General features: G+C 35.0%; 1 protein-coding gene across 23 annotated transcripts in view; it reads right to left on the reverse strand.

Moving 5' to 3' along the window:
• Nrm (neuromusculin) overlaps positions 1 to 21,368 on the reverse strand; it is a 423,138-nt gene that overhangs the window by 67,139 nt on the left and 334,631 nt on the right. For all 23 annotated transcript variants that reach the window (XR_010277925.1, XR_010277926.1, XR_010277927.1 and 20 more), the window contains one exon: positions 17,656 to 17,841. Coding sequence is in view for 20 of the 23 variants with exons in the window: in XM_064042339.1 (XP_063898409.1) it covers positions 17,656 to 17,841 (186 nt within the window). In the remaining 3 variants the exon portion in view is untranslated. The remainder of the gene's footprint in view (positions 1 to 17,655; positions 17,842 to 21,368) is intronic.

The following is a 21,368-nucleotide window of genomic DNA, read 5'->3' on the forward strand; positions in this document are numbered from 1 at the left end:
CTAAAAAACTCAAACACTTAAAAATAAAATGCGACTCAACAACTCACTGGCAGGCACGAAAAAACTTAGCAAAACTTCAAACTCAAAATCCAAAGCAAAAAAAAAGAAAAAAAAAACTTTTTCCTTGCTATTGCATAAAGCTATCCAACAAAAAAAGTCTGTGTCCTTTTCTCGGCGTTTAAACTAAGTCAGGCCCTTAAGTAGCAAGTTTTGTGAACTTTTAGTGATTGATTTTTCTCCCATTTTCTGCGCCTTGAGCCCCGGTGAAGCGTTCGCACAAGTTACTAGAAATTTCCAATTCGGAAAACAAATGAACGCGAAATTGGTGGAAAGTAAGTACTTAAGATTTAACCGATTGGTTTTGAGTTTTGAATTTGTTAGAATGGTGATTCTTGGTTTGTAGTTTTAAGTTACTGCAGTTACTGGTATTATTTTAGTTCACATGTCGCTTGATAGGTTTTTTGGAGAAAGATTTGCCTATCACCTAACTACTTATCTATCTAAATGCAATCGATAAAAATATTATTTTCATCTATTGCATTTTATGAGCAGTTCTATGTCATTAATTTCATACAAGCTGCTTTCCCGCTAAAGTCCTGCAAGAAATACTTCCTGCGCCTGAATAAGTAGTGCAAATGAATTAATTTCATTTGGTTAAGTAATTTTGGAGTGACAGCCGGACAGATAATACAGAGTTACTTCCACATTTATTATAACAGTGGTAGTATGTGTGTGGCCATGCAGACAGATTTTCCACTTGATACAACTAAAATCTTTATCAAATCAACACTTCATCTTGTAGAAGCATGCACTGAACGTCGTCTTTCACAACAGCACCCAAAAAACAAGGAAATAAATTAATCAAACATACTATAGTATTTAGTATGTATAAATCGTGTTGGTGGGCGCTCTTAGTATGTAATTGAGTTGGTCCACATCGGCTTTGTCACTAGATTCCAGCGGTAATGCAAGAGTGGGGGTAATAGGGCATAGGAGGTAGCGGAGCGGGTTAAGTAACGACTGAACTTATTTTAGTTGCTCAAGTATATGATTTAGTAGTAGAAAGCCTTATCAAAGAAGACAGAAATAAGTTAATTGATGCCTTTTTAGAAGTCGAAAATAACACATGAAATGTCTGAAAACGTGTAAATGGCTGTGGAATTACTTAAGAGTGCCTTATTATATCAATTTTAAATAGACTTAAAAATCTGTTCAAAACATGTTAAAAACTAAATTCCTACCTACCTACATGCACTAAAAAAATAATGGTTCCTTTCATTGGCTCAATCCCTTGGGATTTTATGATAGTTTTTTTTACTAAAGACGCATTTCTATTATAATTATAGTGAGCAATTTTCCTAGCACAATTTTGCAATTTTCCTTGCAAAAAAAATACAGAAGTAGCAACATATTATTGTTGCTACTTCTGTATTACTAACATAAATTTTCAAAATCGCTCTCGCTCATGGATAAGACCATCCCCAACTTGACGACTTGGCTAGATTTTAGCTGGTCTCGTAAACTTAGACGCTGGTTTGTTTAGCTCCCAGTTATTATTGAAGCAGCTTATGCCCAACTTGCCGTTACTTTGTCCACTGTGCCGTGTTTTGTGCAAGCCAGTGTATGGTAGTGTAATCTACTGCTAAGATTGTCGGTTGACCTATACGGGAATAGTTGGGGAAAGTTTAATTTAGGTATATGCAATGGATTTTGATGATGAAACGTAACTATAATAATACGTACAAGGCCAATTTTGGCCACGTCGGCTGTTCTCACATAAGGAGATCAGCCAGACGCGCAGGACATATTATAGTGCACGAGCATTTGCGCAGACACAGGTGCACTCACTATTCCTTCACTCTCATAGCCCGTTCGGACGGCAATCCGACACCACTGGAGAGAGATCAGGCGCAGGACCGACATTTACGTGCTCTCCGATGCACGGGTGTATCAATCACCAACTTCCAGACTACGGGCTGCTGTGTATAAAACCCACAAAGCGACTTCGGCCTGACCCAGGAATCCAACCCGAGACCTCAGTCATAGCAGTCGCGCTTGCAACCACTAGGCTAACGAGGCAGTCAATTTTAATAATATAATTAAAATGTCTCTTACATTGTAGAGGTAGTTTTTTTTATTAAGATGTTTTTATACTAACAACTACCAGATAATAAAAATATAGCCTGGAAAAAGTATACAAAAAGCCACAAATCCAGATACCCAGTCATTAGCAAAAAAGGCGTATAATGAAGCGGTGACCTAAATACAGGGTGTTGCTTCTGTGCCGTTTCTTTGGGCGTGAGTCGGCCGGTTTTTAATTAGTCTCCCCCTGTGTATAGAGGCGCGAAACTTTAACATTCCGACATTGCTGTGCTGAAGTTTTGTGAAACTATATATAACTACGTATTTGTGAATATTTTAATACGTAGTGATTGTAGAGTCCAGCGTTTTAATATTTAATAAATAAATATTAAAATCTGTACTTAACTGACTAAGCTGAAGAGTTTATTTGTATTTGCTTGTACTAACTAATCTCAGAAACTAGGCGGATTTAAAAAATATTTCTGTTTTATATAGCCTGTATAAAAAAGAAGGCTTTTGTGTACTATTTATATGTATGTATGATGTTGCGTAGCGACGTAACTATGGTGGAATGAAGTGTTAATAATTAATTAATTTAATTTAATTTTTCATTTTTGATACGTTTAATAAATTGCGAATAACTCTTGTATATCTGTCAATTTCAAAGATATTATATACTGAAGACTGTGGCATGTGAACACAGGATTTAAATACAGGAAATATGATAGTTTTTACCAGGATATGAGAAACAGTTCCTTTCATAATAAAAGTCAGACCTCCAGACATATGAACATAAAAGATAATTATATTATTGTAGCATCTGGAAGTTTCTAATCCATTATATCATAGCAACGTGTCTTGTAGTTTAGTTTTTACGACTTTAATTACGTGAGCTTTTAGTAGCGACTAGTAGTTTACGGAGAGGGAACTACTTCCTGAACCTGGATAAAAGGTAATCTATGTTATTTTTGGTATCTTTTTGCTGAGTTTCATCATCCTTTCTGTAGTTTTTTACGTAGAATAGAAGCAAAAACATAAGCAAACTTTTGCAATATCGTTTCAATGGCAATGGATAATATGGTGATGAATAAAAAGGTATCTTTAATGGAAGTATATTAAACAAACCCCCTTTTATTTTATTTACCAATATACCTAACATCAAACAATGTATTTTCTTTCTTTCTAACTTATCATCTTCGCCAAATAATCACCAGTTTTTCATACATCTTGTATCCAAAAGTCCTAGTTTCATCGTTGTCTATACAAAATACTAAATATTGTAGAACTGTGGCCAGCAGGCGCTGCGACTGGGGAAATCTAGCCTTGTGTTTAATTAAAACTCCAGCACTACCGTATGATAATATCGTGTTAGGTTTTATTTTATTTCAGCAAGTTTTAAATTGGCACGTTTCGAAAGGCACGTTTCGAAAGGCACTTTAGTGGGTTCCGGCTGTCATTTGAACATCTTTGGTAGTCGTTAGAGAGAAGCGTAAAAGTATGACAACCAATCTGACCAAGGGGTATTGGGTTGCCCGGGTAACTGGGTTGAGGAGATCAGGTAGGCAGTCATTCCTTATAAAACTGTAGTACTCAGCTGCATCTTGTGAGACTGGAAGCCGACCCCAACATGGTAGAAAAAACTGTAGGTATATGATGTTGAATCTACTAGTTCGTGAAATAAATGAAATTCCTTACACTTCATCACTACTCAATATCCAAAACAAACACAACATTTTGCAAAAAAAAAAACACAAACAAACAATAGTTTCTCATTCCAAATCTAAAAACTTCCCCAATTAAAACGCGATGCAGAGAAACGGTCAGACGAGATAGCAATATACAGACTGCAAACGTTCGAGAGGGATAGAGATAATAAAATAGTTGCAAAAGTAAGCTTTTAATTACGCATTGTAATTAATTTTAATTAAACTTGTGGACCGTGATTTCCCTTGTCGCGCCGTGTTTTGTTTCTGAAGCAAACCGTTTGAAATTGCGATTAGAGAATGTATGTAGGTTACGTTTTTTGTGAATGCTAAACAGTGATTTGTTTGTTTCTAGTTGGACGGATTTTCAGGAGGGCTTTTTGATAGAATTTGGATTAACTTTTAAGAGCTTTCCTATTTTCTTGATAATACCGTGACAAGTTTCAACGGAGATTATATGTTATTTTATATGTTAGTTAGTTCTAGATTTCGTCATCATTTGCCGAGCCTTTTCTCAACTATGTCGGGGTCAGCCTTCAGTCTTACCGGACCAGCTGAGTACCAGTGTTTTTAAACGGTTTTATTTAGCTTACCCTGTTTGTTTTATTTATTCTTGGGTCAAATTTAGTAATTCAAATTTAAGTACCTTGCTGTTGTCAGATTGATCTGAAATTTGGTACACACCTTTAATTCCGATGACAATACAATATACTAATATCAATAACATTGTAAATCCAAGATGGCTGCCGGTACAAAATGGCGGATTACATATTTTTTCCACAACCCCCTCAATATGGGTATCAAATGAAAGGGCTACTCAAGTAGAATACTGTCAGCAACCCCAGCGGGGCCCAACAGGGCCAAGGCCTGCCTGGGCTGCGGGATTGTCCTGGTACATAAAAGGCCTACGACGACACACAACGGTTTTTAGTCAGAAAGAGTACGGCACTCCCTCACCGCTGCTGACCCATATATAGAATGAGGAATATTCGGTAGGCATTTTCTTTAAATACTAAAAACTAGAAAATAAAAAATCGGTAAAAAAACTTTTAAGTTAAACGGTTTTATCTTATGTGCACTGAAAACTAGAAAATAAAAAAACTGTTACTTACCTATAAACCTACATAGGTGGTCCCGGTCATATTAGACTAAAATAAAAACGTGGGGGCCCTCTGAAATCCTACCTGTGGCAAAGCATATCTTTATATTTTGGTAGATCGTGAGCTCGGCGTTCGCTGGTGAAGCCGCTACGGCTGATTATTGATTGTCAAAATCTCCAGTTACGATTATAGTAAGTAGAAATCCACACCTATTATACCTCTAGAAGAAAGTATTACAGCAATAGTTAGGTAATGGGCCCCACGTTTTTATTTTAGTCTAATATGACCGGGACCACCTATGTAGGTTTATAGGTAAGTAACAGTTTTTTTATTTTCTAGTTTTCAGTGCACATAAGATAAAACCGTTTAACTTAAAAGTTTTTTTACCGATTTTTTTTTGAGTACGAGTTAGCAGGTTAAATTAATAAAATCAAATCTTTTGACCAGTATGTCTCGTTTAGGATACCTAATTGGTCTTACTAAGCTTTAAGAGTACCTTAATAATAAATGAAAAGTCATTATAACGTAGGAAACCCATAAGTTAACCGGGACATTTTTAAGACAGACACAAACTAATCACTCACACTTTAAAAAAACAAAATCAAAAAGAATTAAAATAACAATTATTTCCAAAAACATCCGCACAAATTCACCCTCCTTCCTAATACCAAACTTTAAAACACAGGGGTGACAAACTATTGGCATTTTAATTTAGAAATTTTAATTAAAACGAACCCCTAGGGTAGCGACTTTCAGTTTTATAGTTAGGCCGGGAGAGTAACCGCACACTGCAGATTAAACAGTCGGCCGACAGTTGCCCTGATGATAAACAAACATTTTTTTAAACAATCCTTATAGCAATCATAGTTTTCAGTCTTTAAAAGTTGTCGTGGCCTAGTGGGTTAAGAACCAACCTCTCCAGTTTGAGTGTTTGGGTTCGATTCCAGTTCCAGTATCAATGCAACTTTTCTAAAATCGGCCGGCTTTCATTTACCATCCTTGGCAACCGTTACAGGTAGTCAGAATCCAGTAAGTCTGACACCAGTCATATATTGGGTATTGGGTTGCCCGGGTTGAGGAGGTCATATAGGCAGTCGCACCATTTGACTTCTAGGCTGGAAGTCTTGATAGTTGTCATTCGGTCTAATACCGGCTCAATACCTGATCTATGTAACGTGCTTACTACCATTCATCTTCATACTGATTTAGGAACCCAAACAAACTATCGGCCGACTAAAAGTTTCTAGTATGCGTGTACTGTTACGGTCAAATGCCAATTAATAATTAAGTACTTTATAATTAATCTGTTGTATGAGGTTTATAGGAGTTTTATGGAAGTCCGTTAGTGGTTTTGTTTTGAAGGTCGGTTAAGGTAAGGTCATTAATTTATGATTCAATTTTGCGGTGATTTAGAATTATTTATGAAAAAATAATACGGTGATATAGGTGATATACAGGGTGTTTAAAGTTGTCCTTACTTTGAGAGTATATAACAGTAGGAAACCTATGTTAACTCCAAAAGTCTCTGCATTAAAAGTAATTTTCTAGATAAATGGGCTGTCTAATGTTGAAAAAATATTTCATATCAGACAGTAGTAGTTCCTGAGATTAGCGCTTTCAAACCAACAGGCAAATATACTTTTCAGCTTCATAATATTAGACAGTGCCTATAGACGACGAGAAAACCAAAAGAATAAAAATGCCTTTGTATCCACAACCAGAAATCATCCGTAACCCAAATCCGCGATCAATATTTGAACCGAACGAAACATTCACTTTTTACTAGCAGCCACCATTATTTTTTACTAGCAGCTTTCAAAATCCCAATCGAAAAATCCTCGGCATACATCAAAGGTTTCTATCAAAGCATACACCGAAAAAGTAAAAAAAAAATAACGAAACGTTTGTAATCTGATCACACGTTTGTGATTGCTATGTAAAAAAATGAAAAAAAAAAACTAAAAAAATTGCAAAAAAAAATGAAAAAAGTTTTTTTTTTTTGCAAAACTTTCAAATCGGTCGTCAGCTGTCAAACGATTGGTTAACGATACCGGTTCATATCGCGTGGTTGACGGCCCGTTGATTGATTGGGACAATGGTTTTCAAAGTTTATTTGGCCTTGCATGTGGGTTTAGGTGAGAGAAAAAAGTAGTACCAAAATGAATCTAGGGTTCCAATAATAGTGTGTATTTACTAAGTTGTTTATGCCTAAGACCATTATTTCATGACCATTGCCCGTCCTTAAAAATATTTATGATTTCATAAGATTTTTTTTTTATATTCAAAGAGCATACAAAACAGGAAATAGGTGCAGCAGTTTGCATTGAACCAAAAAAAGTACAACCACTCAAAAAAAAACACCAACTTAAAAAATATACTAAAACACAGCAATGTCAAAAATCATTTCACCCGCCATTTCAACTACATCTTTCAGTAGCTTTTACATCAAGAAGTGACAAAAACTCTCACAAAACTTCGTCTTTATTTTCCTTTTCTCTTGTCAAAAAAAACAAAACATTTGAGCATCACTGTCTGATAGTAGCTCGGTTATGGTTTCGCTCCCCTCGTTGTCACATACATAACAATTTTTTGACAACCGCTGTACACAATACACTGGAATGTAATTTTTGAATCTGAGTTCTGACAGATGTAGTTCGTTGTTTTTGGTTACCATGGATACTATTACAAGCTGTGGCAAGTATTTTTCATAGGAATCGTGAAGAGCTTTGTAACATACCAGAGCCAGAGTTGCCCGGGTAACTGGGTTGAGGAGGTCAGATACGGCAGTCGCTTCTTGTAAAGCACTGGTACTCAGCTGCATCCGGTTAGACTGGAAGCCGACCCCAACATAGTTGGGAAAAGGCTCGGGAGAAGAAGATATTGCTTTGAGTTGTGGAAAGTGTTTACTAAAGGAATCATTTGGAGTTTTGTAACTATGGCATGATGGCCTTTGATTGGTTGTTATTACGGTATTACGGTGGGTTATTGGTTTGAACTATCACGATAGGCTACTTATTGCCCTCTATGTCTGTTTACCTAACTTAAGCGTACATTATAAGAAAATGATCCTTAATATAGCAATAGTTTAGTTTGTACATAAACCTATTTTCAGGCTTAAATTGCAATCAATTGCAATACAATTTGGTGTTGAGAATATTATAGATTACTTTTCCCAGAGAGTAAGAAGTAGGTAATCTCTCTGGATGCTGGCTGAATCGAAGGAAAGCTGTAGCATTTATTTCTGGTAAAATCGTTACTAAGCCATGTTTATTTTACTCATTCGCTTTAAAACAAAAGATTGTAATCAATTTTATCAAACTTAAAGCTTCTAGAACAAAAGTTTCAATTAGTTTTATCAAAGGTTTTCAGCAACACGCTCAATGCTGTTACCGTCATTTCTATTCATAAACTGACAACTTGAAAACCAAGAAAACTAAGAATATCTACTCAGAAGCACAATATTATAATAATACTTTAAACTATGCAGAATCTTTAAATAAGTTCCGAACAAGACTGTAACTTGAAATAAGATTGTATTTATATTTGCATCTGAAATCTGAAATTTCTGCATAAAAATGACATATCTCTGAGATAGTGCAAGCGACACTTCGGACCATGGAGAACAAAATGACTAGCGGAGGTGCCATAACGGAAAATCTCTTAAGAAGTAACTCGTCAAAATGCGGATGTTCGGGAGACGACGAACACACACGCCTTCTTTGGCCCCAACATTTTTTTGTAGTAGCAAAAATCCTTGACAAATGTCACAAAGAACCCAAACGCCTCGATACTTCACTCGTAACTGATCGCATTGGTCATGCCCACCGTACAAATTTGACCTACAAGAAGGTGCCTGACCTACCTTCCTTATGGCATCTCCGCTATCTTTTCCTCCTCCGTGCTCCGTATACTTTACGTTGTTTTGCCACTCTCAAATCGTTTGGAAATAAACTACCAATAATTTTGCCTCTAAAACCTTCCGCTTGAATGGTTGCTATCATTTTTCAGTATCAGCCTCTATAGTGTTTGTTATTTCCTTTTCATACAACGAGTGGGTTTTTGAGGTTTTTTCCTCGATGAACTAGATTGGGTGGAAAATATTCGAATTCTCGTTTTTTGTTGAGTCTGATAGGTGTGGGTGTTTTCTTTGTGTTATTCTGTATAGGAACGAAACAGGTTTGCGCAGTGCTAAGGTGTTTTAGGTAACAGGTATTCAAACCCGAAAAAAATATATTAAAAGCACTTGATGAAAATACGTAAATTGATCTTAAAATCACCCTGGAGAGGTAAACAGATAGATATATATTCTTTTATATGTATAGAAATTTAAATTACAAAAAGCAAACCGAGATTAAAAAAAGCTTAGTGACACAATGGCTGATCTTATCACTAAAACCGATCTCTTAAAGACAATCTTTACATAGAATATAAAACCAAAGCAGTTCAAACAAGAATCCACAAGCCCTGATTCCAAGGAATACCTCTTTCAATAAAGAATTAAAAATAGACCACCAAGAAACAAAGGATAGCCAGATTCCGACGCTAAAGTGCACAGGAAACTTTGCCAAGGAATCTCAAAGTTTCGCCAAAGTATTAGCTCGGGTACTTTTGGTACCCACTGCAAAGGTTTAGAACCCCAGGCTAGTGACTTCGGGGCAGATAGGTAATTTTGTGTAAACAACTTCGGTGCTACTCGGTTCACTAATGAAACAACAAGTTTCAAGAAACAAGAAAATGGTGTATGAAAAGAAATTAATTAACTCACTACATAGTTCTGTTTAAATAAACTTTGATAAAGTTCACGTTTCGAATTCAATGAGTGAAGTGAAGATAGAAATGGTATCGGTAGATTTGTTGATACAAAATAAAGAAAGAGAAGGTACAATTATATTTAATTCATTGAAAATCAATAGATGTATGAATGGTATAGATACAGAAATCAAAGAGTAACAGACCTTTTATTAGAAATTCTATTTGAAACAGAAAAGGTCGTGAACTCTCACCAATTTAATGATATCAAAACATTTTTTATGTAAAAGTTCAGCTATTAAATTTTGATATTACAACCCAAATTCTAACGGTCCAAGTACGTTATTAAACTAATATATTTCTAAGATTCTTTTTTGAAGTAATCCTTCTTTCGTTTTCAATATTTGCATGCCTGCAGCGCAATATTTTGCAAAGTCGATCTTTATTCGAGTGAAGTTTGAAAAATCTTTGTTTAATGTACCTACGTCTTGACCGTCTGGCTTTTCGACAGTGAGAAATAGTTCTGCTGAAGCCCTTTGACGTCTCACTTAGGGTTCGAAATATTTATCTTCGAACTGAAGTTTAAATAAAATACAGTTTTGAGCTCAAAAGAGAATGCTTGTGCTCGGCTCAGATTTTTCATGAATTTGTATTGTTTGATTTGATTTCAGTTTGGTTGGTTTTGTGTTAATCAATAAATGTTTTTGGTATGTTTTCTTTGGGTTGTAAATGTGTATGTGCTTCTGGTAATAAAGCTGAAGCTGGTCGTTTTTTGATAGCTTAAAATTACATTAAGAATTCTGAATGAACTTTAATGAATTCGGCCACTATTGGATATAAAGTAGATATTTTTTCTTAAATCTCACTTTTTTCATTGAAATTGCATTAACAATTCAGACTTTTGCATATACGTAGTCATTAACTGAAACATGTACAAACACACATACCTATGTAACTTTAAAATATCTAAACCATCATTTTGTCCGGCTAAAAGTGGGGATTTTTTCCGGAATACCCGGACTTGCAGTCTCCCCACCACTGGGCCAAGGCCAAGATTGGGAGCTTTAGAATATTTCCCGGTCGGGGATTTTGTTCCGCGCAAATTATTATTACTTGCACATGCCTTTTGGAATTTGAAGGTTATTTTAATGTTTTCTTGATTTAAGCTAATGTTGCGTTAATGTATTATGATATGGTACGGTGTTTTTAGAATTCGGTTTCGTTTAGTTTAGAACGGTAAAGTTATTTCATGAGTACAAGTTGCATTATTAAATTGAATTTGGATAACAATCTCGTTATTTCATCCTTGCCGATTTACATGCAATTGATATTTCAATTTTATGAGTAAACAAAATACACATGATGTAAACAAAATAGCAGAAAAATATGTATCTAAATGACTATTCACATACCTCATTACTTACAAAATTGGAAAAGGGAAAAAACACCCTCATATCAAACTTACCATCAAAATATGAAACAAAATATATTTTCCCTGAATGTCATATTACAGTACAGGTGGCCTGAAACCGGTTCATTGTGAATTCCTGTCGGTAACCCATACAACAGAATTGTCTCACAGCGAGGGTCGTCACAGGATTTTCTAAACGAAATTTTATTCATTTCGAAAAGGACCTACGGAAAGATCGTAATTTCATTCGTATGAATATGTTTTTTTTTCAGATGCAATAAGTTATTGGGTACAAAAAAATCTGGTCAATTGAATTTCAGTCTTAATTAGATGTAGTCAACTGTCAGTGTTTCAGACACTTGATCAGGAGAAACTGCCTATCTGATCTCTTCAACTCAGTTACCATGTTAACCCCTTGCTAAGACTGGTTGTCAGACTTTCTAACTGCTATAACGACTGTTCAAGATATCCAAATAACAGTCGGAACCCTACAATTTATCGTACCTTCCGAAATACGAAAGAACTCGTCATGACAAGATGGTCACTCACAGATAGATCGACAACGCCAAGCCTACTTAACCTTATGATTGGTAACCTTATGAACCTTAAGATTTTATCCGCAATTTACAAATATATACCCATAATTTTATAATACTCCATATTTTCCGTTTTTCACCATGACATTACCATCATAATCCCATGACAATTGACAGGACAGCTACATTCAGAACACGTCTGACCACGGAGTAAGGAAATATGAGCAGAGATGCCGTAATGCAGATAGGTCAAGTGCCTTCTTCTAGGTTAAATACGTAAGGTGAACATGACAGTTACGAGTGAATTAACGAGACCTTCGGGTTCTTTGAGACATCTGTCGACGATTTTTGGTATTATGAAAAATGTTCAGGTCCAAAAAAGGCGTGTAAGAGCGAAAACAGTAACGTTCCTCGTCGCCCGCACACCCGCATTTTGGCACGCTACTTTCCTAGGCGATTTTTCCGTTATGGCACATTTTTTTTATCGACGTCAAAAATCATCAAATGACCCCGCTGTGGGTTAGCAACGGTGAGGGAGTGTCAGTCTCTTACTGATTAAAAACCGTCGTGTTCCGTCGTAGGCCTTTTATGTACCAGGGCCGCGGTAACGCTTTCGAAGAATCCCGCAGCGTTATGGCACCTCCGCTAGTCATTTTGTTCTCCATGCGTCTGACACACACGTACAGATAGACATATGTATTGTATAGTAGTAGAGATTTACTCAAATCACTCTGTGGGGAGTCATTCTGACGCCTGACTAGATTGGAAGTGATCGGAACGGGGATTTTATTTTGGAAAACCGTTTTTGGGAACGGAATAGTTATTTTTTGGAAGTAGTTTTGATGGGTTTTGAATTGAGTGGAGTTTTGAGTTTGGGTAATTTTAAGTGTTATACTTGGCTTTATATAATAATTGCTTTATATCATAAAGTTTACTACTGAATGGATTTTCATGACATAATATCTAATGGTTTGCACAGATATCATACTTTTCATCGAAATTAGATATACATATATCTAAATATGTACTCATTTAGCTACATGTTATATAGAATCCGGAATGGTTCGTTTATTCAGTATGTTTAGTAGGTAATGTTAGTATTTATTCATTTAGATAATTAGACATAGCAAGCCAATTACACTAATTAAGGACATGACTAGTACTTTGATCTCTCAGTACTTCAAGCAAACTTACTAATAATTCAGTCTTCAATTCATAAATATTGTTGTACCTAATTGTAACCACATTATAAAAGGTCAATTCAAAATTAACTCTTTCGCTATCAGTTTTAAGGTTCAATAAGCTTCAAACTGATCTTTTTTCACAAAGACTCAACCATTTATCGCCACAAAAAATGCCATCTAATACTAACTGCAATTTATAACTCTATCTCCTAAAATCAATTGTTTGTCCAATCCTTTATTTATTCATCCAATTGCTGAGATAACAAGACCACATCGTCCAAAATAACTAATATCTCAAAATGATTTTTCAAAAATAACTTCAACCACAAACCAATTTATACTTTATCCTTTAGGTATAAGGTTGAAATTCCCTTGTTAACTGGCATAGTTGGACTAATATATTCTGTAGATGTAGCAACGATATTCCAAACGGTTTCTATGAATATCTGAGCTTGTCTGTTACTTCGCAATGGGTTTCGATTTATTTAATTCCAGATACCTATATGTTCGGCGACTCGACTGGAATATTTGACCTCAGTGGGGATAACAACTACTGAATGAATATTCACCACTTAGTATTAGAAAGATGGGGGAATTAAATTGTTGTCTTAAAGTAAAATCTATTGATTGTAGTCGTAAATGTGAAAAGCTATGAGATCACTATTAAAGATAAATGAGTATTCTCCATAAGTTTTTGATGATGTTTAGATATTGACATATTTTATTTTATCTATCACAAAAAAATTATACTTATCGAATTATCAGTTTTAGATTCTCTCTCTTTAGATTCTTCCCAGGAATGCCAAATAATCACGGATGACTTTTTTATTAAATATCAATTACTATTACCTATAGCTTTTCCAGTATGTTTTACCACTTTTCAGCACCCTAACAAAAGGTCACTAATATAATTCTTCAGTAAATGGACTATCTAACACTGAAATATTTTTTTCAAAATTACTGCTATGAATATTACAGATTATTTTTCCGACCCAAATATCGACCAATAGAATTGCACCATTCGACGTCACGTGGTACAACCTACATGGTATTATACTGAAAATTTTTTGAATATTTTCTCTGGTCGTTGCTACGTCAAACTGACAGGTTGTGGCCGACATTTGGGACGGAAAAATAATCTCCCGAATACCACACGAGCTTCATAATTATCTGGCATTTCCCTCAAGGTTCCCTGCAAACAAATAAAGTCGTCAAGTTTTTCAGGAAAAATCACTCGCGCTTCGCGCTCGTTATTTTTTAACCTGAAAAACATTTGTTTGCAACGAACCTATCGGAAAATACCCGATAATTTTGAAGCTCTTGTGGTATTATAAGTGAATATTATACAGTATTTCAGAATTATATCGATGAAATCATATATGGCTTTGTGATATGTTATTCAGGGACACAAAATTGATGCTATTTCTCTACAAATTGTGTCTCAAATCACAGTCATATTCCCCCATAGTAATTTGTTAGACAATTACAGAAATTCTATGAATTTTCATACTGATATATAATTTTCTTTGCAAAGGAAAATAATAGCACTGATATGTATTATTGACAAGCTTTTGCCAGGGACATTACCCACGTCTAGTGGGAGTATAAATGTAATTAAGTTTCCTTAATAAATAGGCTATTTAATACTTGAATATTTTTGTAAATCGGATAAGCAGATATATCTGAGATTAAAGTTATCAATTTCATAAAAGTAAGTAGGTGGGTTAATGAAGGTTATACTCATTTTTGACCAATTATATAGAACGTAACTTTAACATTTTAAAAACCCATTATTCAAGTCAGTTTAAGCTTTATAAATTGTCGACATTAACTCGTTACGCCACACGTATTATTGTCATTAATAATATAAAAATACAAAGTATTATAATCCGGCATGATATAATTTACATGAAAGTATCAAATTCTCTGCTAATAGCATAAACGAGTTGGATAAGACACGTTCCCACTGAAATGCCAAGCATGAGTTGTGGGTCAAGGTTCCGTATATACAAAAATATTTATATGAAGTACATATTTTGGTAAAAATAATGCTGAAATAGATCTAAAAATTATATTTGCAGTGAAACAGCACAAGCTAACAAAAAACACAAGTTTACTGGATTATTATATGTAGAGTAGAAAAACTGACAGTTTTTCAGTGTTCACAGTCTAAATTTGTTTTCCGCCTTTTTCCGACTATTTTGGGTTATAAATTAAAATCAAGCTTATGTTCGAAGATACGCAATCAAAGAACCGAAAGACTGTAATGACGGTGAAAAAAGATACAGGTTCAACTTTATTCAAAATCTTACTGCAACACAGGATTAGTAAGATGAAAATCTTGACTATACTTTCTATTAATTTCCAAATTATCATTATTTTACAAGGCTATATTTTCCCTTAACTTCAATGATACCATTATTTTAGAAGAGGCCTAGTATAGTATACAGATCTTTCATGACCAAAAACAATTGAAACAACACCCCAAAAAGAAACGCTTCAACAAAAATAACGACGGATCCCTAAAAACTCGATATGAATGCATCATAGAGCTCACGTGCCAAGCTGTGTAATTTATCACTCGCTGCCGGGTTCCGCATACAAATGGTTTCACAGATAGCTACGGAATTCTGAAGTGGGCCATATTGTGCTCGATTCTAGTACTTGATAGTATCATCAGGGTTTAGAAGAAAGGGGTAGAGGAATTATGTATATGTGGGAACTATCAAAATTGTTGACCTAAATAGTAATAATGAGATTTACTTTCATATAATCGTTGGTGTAAGGGAATTGCTGCCATAATGCTGAGAATAAGATATCATGACATTTGCTAGAGAAGGATTGATTACGCAGTTTTTTTTTAATAAAATGCCTTTGAAGAAAATGTCTTCGAATTTACAGTTATACTTATGTACTTATAAAGGCTTGACTTCAAAAATCTCAAAAACTAGAAGTCCGGTTTAAATAATCCTTTCAAGATAAACCATTTATTCAGAAAACTTATAGGCAATCTTTTTCAGTATGCGGTATTTAATCACACAGCCAAAATCTTCAGCTTTATGAGCAAAGACAGACCTTAAAAATTAGGTCACAAACAAATCAATAAATAGCTATTTCAGTTAACTTTAATTCTTAACCCGACTGTTAGTTCGTCTGTCAGTACCGTCACTTCCACTCTAGCCTAGGCGGAAATATTTAATCCTAGATATTTTCGCCTGAAGAATTCCGCTTCAATCTGCTGAGTGCTGCGAATAAAATTGATTTTATTTCAAATGTCTAGACCAATTGGATTGTCACATAGCTGGTCATGCTTTTAAAGGAGATGGCTTATAAATGTTTTTGGGTAAAGTGTGCGAAAGTTATTCTGCCTGTCATATGTCTGTTTGTTCGGCTTTCACGTTAAAACTACTGAACTAATTTGGATGAAATTTGGTGAGAGTGAGAAAGGTCTCAATCTCTAGACATACATACATAGGGTACCTATCTTTTTTTTATCCGGTTGCAGAAAATTGTTCTCTGGGAACTCGGGTAAAACCAGGGGAAAGTCCGAAATTATTGATAGGGAAAGTAGTACACAACCTACTGAAAGTTTTCATTCAAAAGAAAAACAGTATTTTCATGAGACCTACGACCGAAACCAAAATCAATACTGCTTTACATTCGGCGTAGCTACCCAAATAATAAATATGGACAGATCGGGAATCGAATTCACGACCGGGCAGAGTCAAAACTGTTTGTCTTGTGGTTAGCGCTGAAAAGATGTGAATACTAAAAGGTAGACTTTCTGGCTTTGATTTAGATTTTAATGGGTAAAACGGGACCTTCTTGTTTTCGCTCCTCTGTCCGTCCGTCCATCCGTCTGTCACCAGGCTGTATCTCATGAACCGTGATAGTTAGAGAGTTGAATTTTTCACAGATTATGTATTTCTGTTGCCGCTATAACAACAAATACTGACAACTAGAATAAAAGTGTCCGACGCAAGTCCGACTCGCACTTGGCCAGTTTTTTATTATAGTACTCAAGAATTCAGAATTAAACAACTATGCTATGCGTGCCAAACGAATAACCATAATTAGATATCACAACTCATAACCCTATTTTATGTTCCGCCGATAAAACCATAAAACCCATAAAACACCCATAACCGAGATTGCTTCTAACCATGATGTATTTGAAACCGCAACGAATCTATGCGTACTGTAGAACCGGTGAAAACCTGAACCGGACCGGTCGAAACCACCTGAAACGGACCGGATACGTTTTGATTTAATGCCCAACGATTGACCACAAATCTCGGACAGGCTTCAATTTTAGCCTAATTTAGCCTCCGATAACCGAGAGATTATTTAGCCTCGATAACCGATTATTTCATGGAGTTAAACTAAATTATAGATTTTGGACACGAGTGTTGTATTTACCTCTAGATGTTGGTGTTGAGATTAAATCTGGCTGAAGGACTGGAATTATTTTGAAGTTTGGGGAATTTGGTAGGAGAGTAATTTTGAAAGACGTTTGAGGTTAAAATATTCAGTGCTGCTGATATTTTGATCAAATTGAGACATTAATGGCTGAATAACGAAACAACACGCAATTTTAAAGGCTTCTTGCTTTTCTATCACTGTCAGGATTACGATTTCTGTGGCAGATACCTATATTTTATAGGTAGAATTTAAAGTTAAATTAGAGATACATTAGAGTTGAGAGATACATTATACAGTTATGATCACGCCAAACTTTTTGTCGTCATGGTATCAGGATATCTGAAGCCGCCAGAAAAACTGTAGGCCACATGTATGTACTAAGTAGATAGTTGTGCTCGAAATTCAGCTGCGAACCGCCAATTTTCTTATTATCAAATCCTTAAAAAATAAAGTATAAAAGCTACTCACCATTCAACTCCTTCAAATCATCTCCCCTGTTCTTCCTGAAGTACCAAACGACCTTGGGCTGAGGTTTCCCCTCGTGCACAGTACAGCTGATGTTGACCTTGGCTCGCTCCAGCAGGGGCCCGAAGACAGCACCATCAGATAGCGCCTTCCCATCACCGGTTACCACTTCCACTGATTTCGGTTTTACTGTGGACAAAAGAGGGTATTAATTATGTTTTTTTTTTGACAACTAGCCGTTTGCCCGGGGTTTCGCCCGTGTCCTTTGGGAACTACTACCCACACCGGGATAAAATATAGCCTATGGTACGCAGGAACATTGTAGCTATCTACCACTGAAAGAATTTTGTAAATCCGACCAGCGGTTCCAAAGATTACCTCCTACATGAGGTGAAAATATACACCCTTATTTATTTTTATTTTTTTTGTAACGGTAAACTGGCTGATGAATTTTGTAGAGAATATCCTTAGAGACGGTCTCAGGGTACATTAATACTATTAAATTCCAATTTATGTCTAGCTGTAGCATATAAATAGAAACAAGAATATAATCTTACATACATACATACATATTGTACCCCATTAAATGTGGGGCCCAACAAAAATAGCTATGAATGAAATAGGAACGAAAAGGCCGTTAATTTGGACCCAAGGGCAGACCACACTAATGGCCTTTTCAAACATATGTACCCAATTTATCACTTAACACGGAAAATAATCGTGGAAACCGCCATATTGAATAATAAATTGAGGACAGCGCCATCTAGTTCGTAAAGGGTGAGCTAATTGGGTAACAACAGCTGTGCCTGGGTTTTAAGTATTCTGGTATGAGGCCTTCCTTTGTTGAGACCCTTATAATAAGTGTGGTAAATGTATTTTTGTATTATGCAAAATACTTAAAAATAAATGAAGTAGAATTTGGCTCTAGTTTTTATCCGTATTAAAAACACTAAACATTAATAAATAAACAATCATATTCCTTGTCATAATTGTGCACCAAGGCTGAACTGATTGGTATTTAATTTAGCATGGAGTTCAAAAACATACGAAACGAGAAACTCCTCCTTTTTGGGAAGTCAGTTAAAATTACTAAGCCACTTTTTAGTGTTGAAACCCAGAAACACCCGCAAAAAAACTCTAGTAAATATGAAAATAAGCGAAAAGCTCAACTGTATTTCAGTACATAAACACTCTTGTCATCGATAATACTGTTAGCTGATTGTCTCACCAGCGCTGTACTCGACTGTACCTGTAAGTCGGTAAAGCTGCCTGTTCATTAGTAGACTTTTGTGGAAAATCGGGTCAACGTATTTATTGAAATGTCGCTTTTGCAAAATGACAATGCATTTTCGGATTTATGAACGAAGGATTTGTTTATTAAATTTTTTGCCTGTGTCTGTGCTGAGTATGTTTCATCTCTATTTATTTTTTGTTTAATAAAGCCTTGGTTTTGTCGAAATATTACATTTTATTTACAAAGTACATTTTAAAAGGTGGTTCTCATTCATTTTTCCCATTATAGGAAACAAAAGGATTCTTTCGTAAGGTTTATTTCTCACATAAAGAAGAATCATCATCATCGTCATCCTGCCCTTATCCCAATTTTATTTGGGTTTAGTGCAACATGTTTTCTCATTTCATACTCTTCTATCCGCCGTCATTTTACAAGTAACATTATTTCTAGCCATATATTCATGTATAAAGAAGAAAGTTTAACAAAAAATATTGGTACATAATGTGTCAATATGCATATAGCGCAACTAATATAACATAGCCTGCATAATCATACATAAAACGGCTTTAATTTACCAAAGCTACAACATCCAAATGCCATTTCCAAACAAATGAATATGTCCACAGCCAGGCCAAAATCAATGAAAATCTATACACACTGCAACTAATACCAACGGTATTGCATTTGATTGAAACCACAGCCCTCCAATCATATCTTCAATACTTAGAACCAATTGAATTTCCAATCGATTGGGAATGCCAAACTGTGGTATTAATCGCAAGTTGCTTTAGTACAGAGAATTTAAGAACCTTGCCGTTTTGAAGATGAAAATATGCAATTTAATAAATCTATAAAGTAAATGTGATTTAATTTTGTTTGAAAATCTGTACTGATTTTTATGATATTCAGCATGGAATTGAGTTAAAACTAATTTGTATTACTTTTATATTACTATATGACGAGTAAATATGTAGAAGTCAGTTAAGTGAATAGAAAAAAAGTGTCATTTTTTTATTGAGGAATAAAAGCACTCCTGAACTTTCACTAATTTGCTATAACAAATAACTGTCTTTTTAAAAAAGAATGGTCAAAAGACAAAAATATCTACAAATTGGTAAAACAAAAACATTCTCAGACTGAAACATTCACACATATTCACAAAAACACATGTTTCTTGAGAAAATTTAATGAGGTGCAACTAGTAAAATCTCGCCTCCTTCTGAGAAATAATAGATACGACTAATGTGCATACGTATGAAATATTACAACACCTAGAGTTAAAGTCTCCATTTGCACCTAAATTGTTGCATCGTACGACATGTGCACCTAAATTGTAGGTGCAGCGAAACGTCGCAGCGTTTTGTCGCTCCGTGAATGGCCCGCTTTAGTGCTCATAAAATATATTCTTCCTTTTGCAAATAATTAAATGAAATCATGAAGTCTGTTATGGTTTTCATATCTGTTACGTTTTTATTTCAGAAAAAATATGAATGTTTTTTTTTCGGTTTGAAAATATATTAGGTTTTTATTTTAAGAAATATGGTAGTGAAATATGGATTTAAATCAATAAATTAGTAACCTGCGTGCAAGTATAAAATTCTAGAAATCAACTTAATAAAATCGAACTCAAAATAAAATCTAAACCAGACAGTACTCAACATTTTCAAAACACAATGTAACAACGATTACATTGCAATAAAAACAAAAACAAACATCCCCAACGCACTCACAATAGTTTTCATTACTAAATTGAAAATAAAATCCACTTTTAAATCTTTTTCAAAAGCGTTAGAACACAGTTAAATATCTCTCTCTGTATCATTTCTAATTAATTTAAAAGAGACCGACTTTAATTAACTCTGTGCAACTGATGCTTATCTGTCGTCTGCTAGTGCTGGGAAATGTCGATACACAGTTATCGATAAGTTCCCGACTGTCCGCTCGAAGTTGCGGTTATCGATAATTTGGTTGCACCTCGTTATATCTTTGGTTGCACGTGAAGTTCGTTAGTTAAAATGAAATGTCGAAAGTAATGGAATTGTTTGGACTTTTGCGGTTTGGAGATTGGAAATGTCGATAACGATGTTTTGTCTTGTTATGCCAAGTATTGGGGAAGTTTTAGCACTTTATCATTTAAGTTTCTCATTGCATTTTGTTAATTTGGCGTGCTTATGAAGTTTGTGTAGGCAAAAAGCCCAATTTGGGAACTTCACACAGAAATATAGTAAAACCCGTCTTATGGAAACTTCTTTCCGTACCTGGATAAAACATAGCCCATGTTCAGCGCAGATAGTGTAGCTTCCTAATGGTGAAGAATGATTCAAATCGATTCAGTAGATCGTTGCAAACAAACATATCTTCCCTCTTTATATATTAGTTTAGATAAATAATAACTCATTACAGTTTTCAATGCTAAATTCTACTTATAAAATTTTCCCTGTACCCACACCCAAACACCACAAATAAAGATGAGTCTAATATC

Source organism: Helicoverpa armigera, chromosome 28, assembly GCF_030705265.1.
Source record: "Helicoverpa armigera isolate CAAS_96S chromosome 28, ASM3070526v1, whole genome shotgun sequence".
In the NCBI taxonomy this organism is placed as follows: Eukaryota; Metazoa; Arthropoda; class Insecta; order Lepidoptera; family Noctuidae; genus Helicoverpa; species Helicoverpa armigera.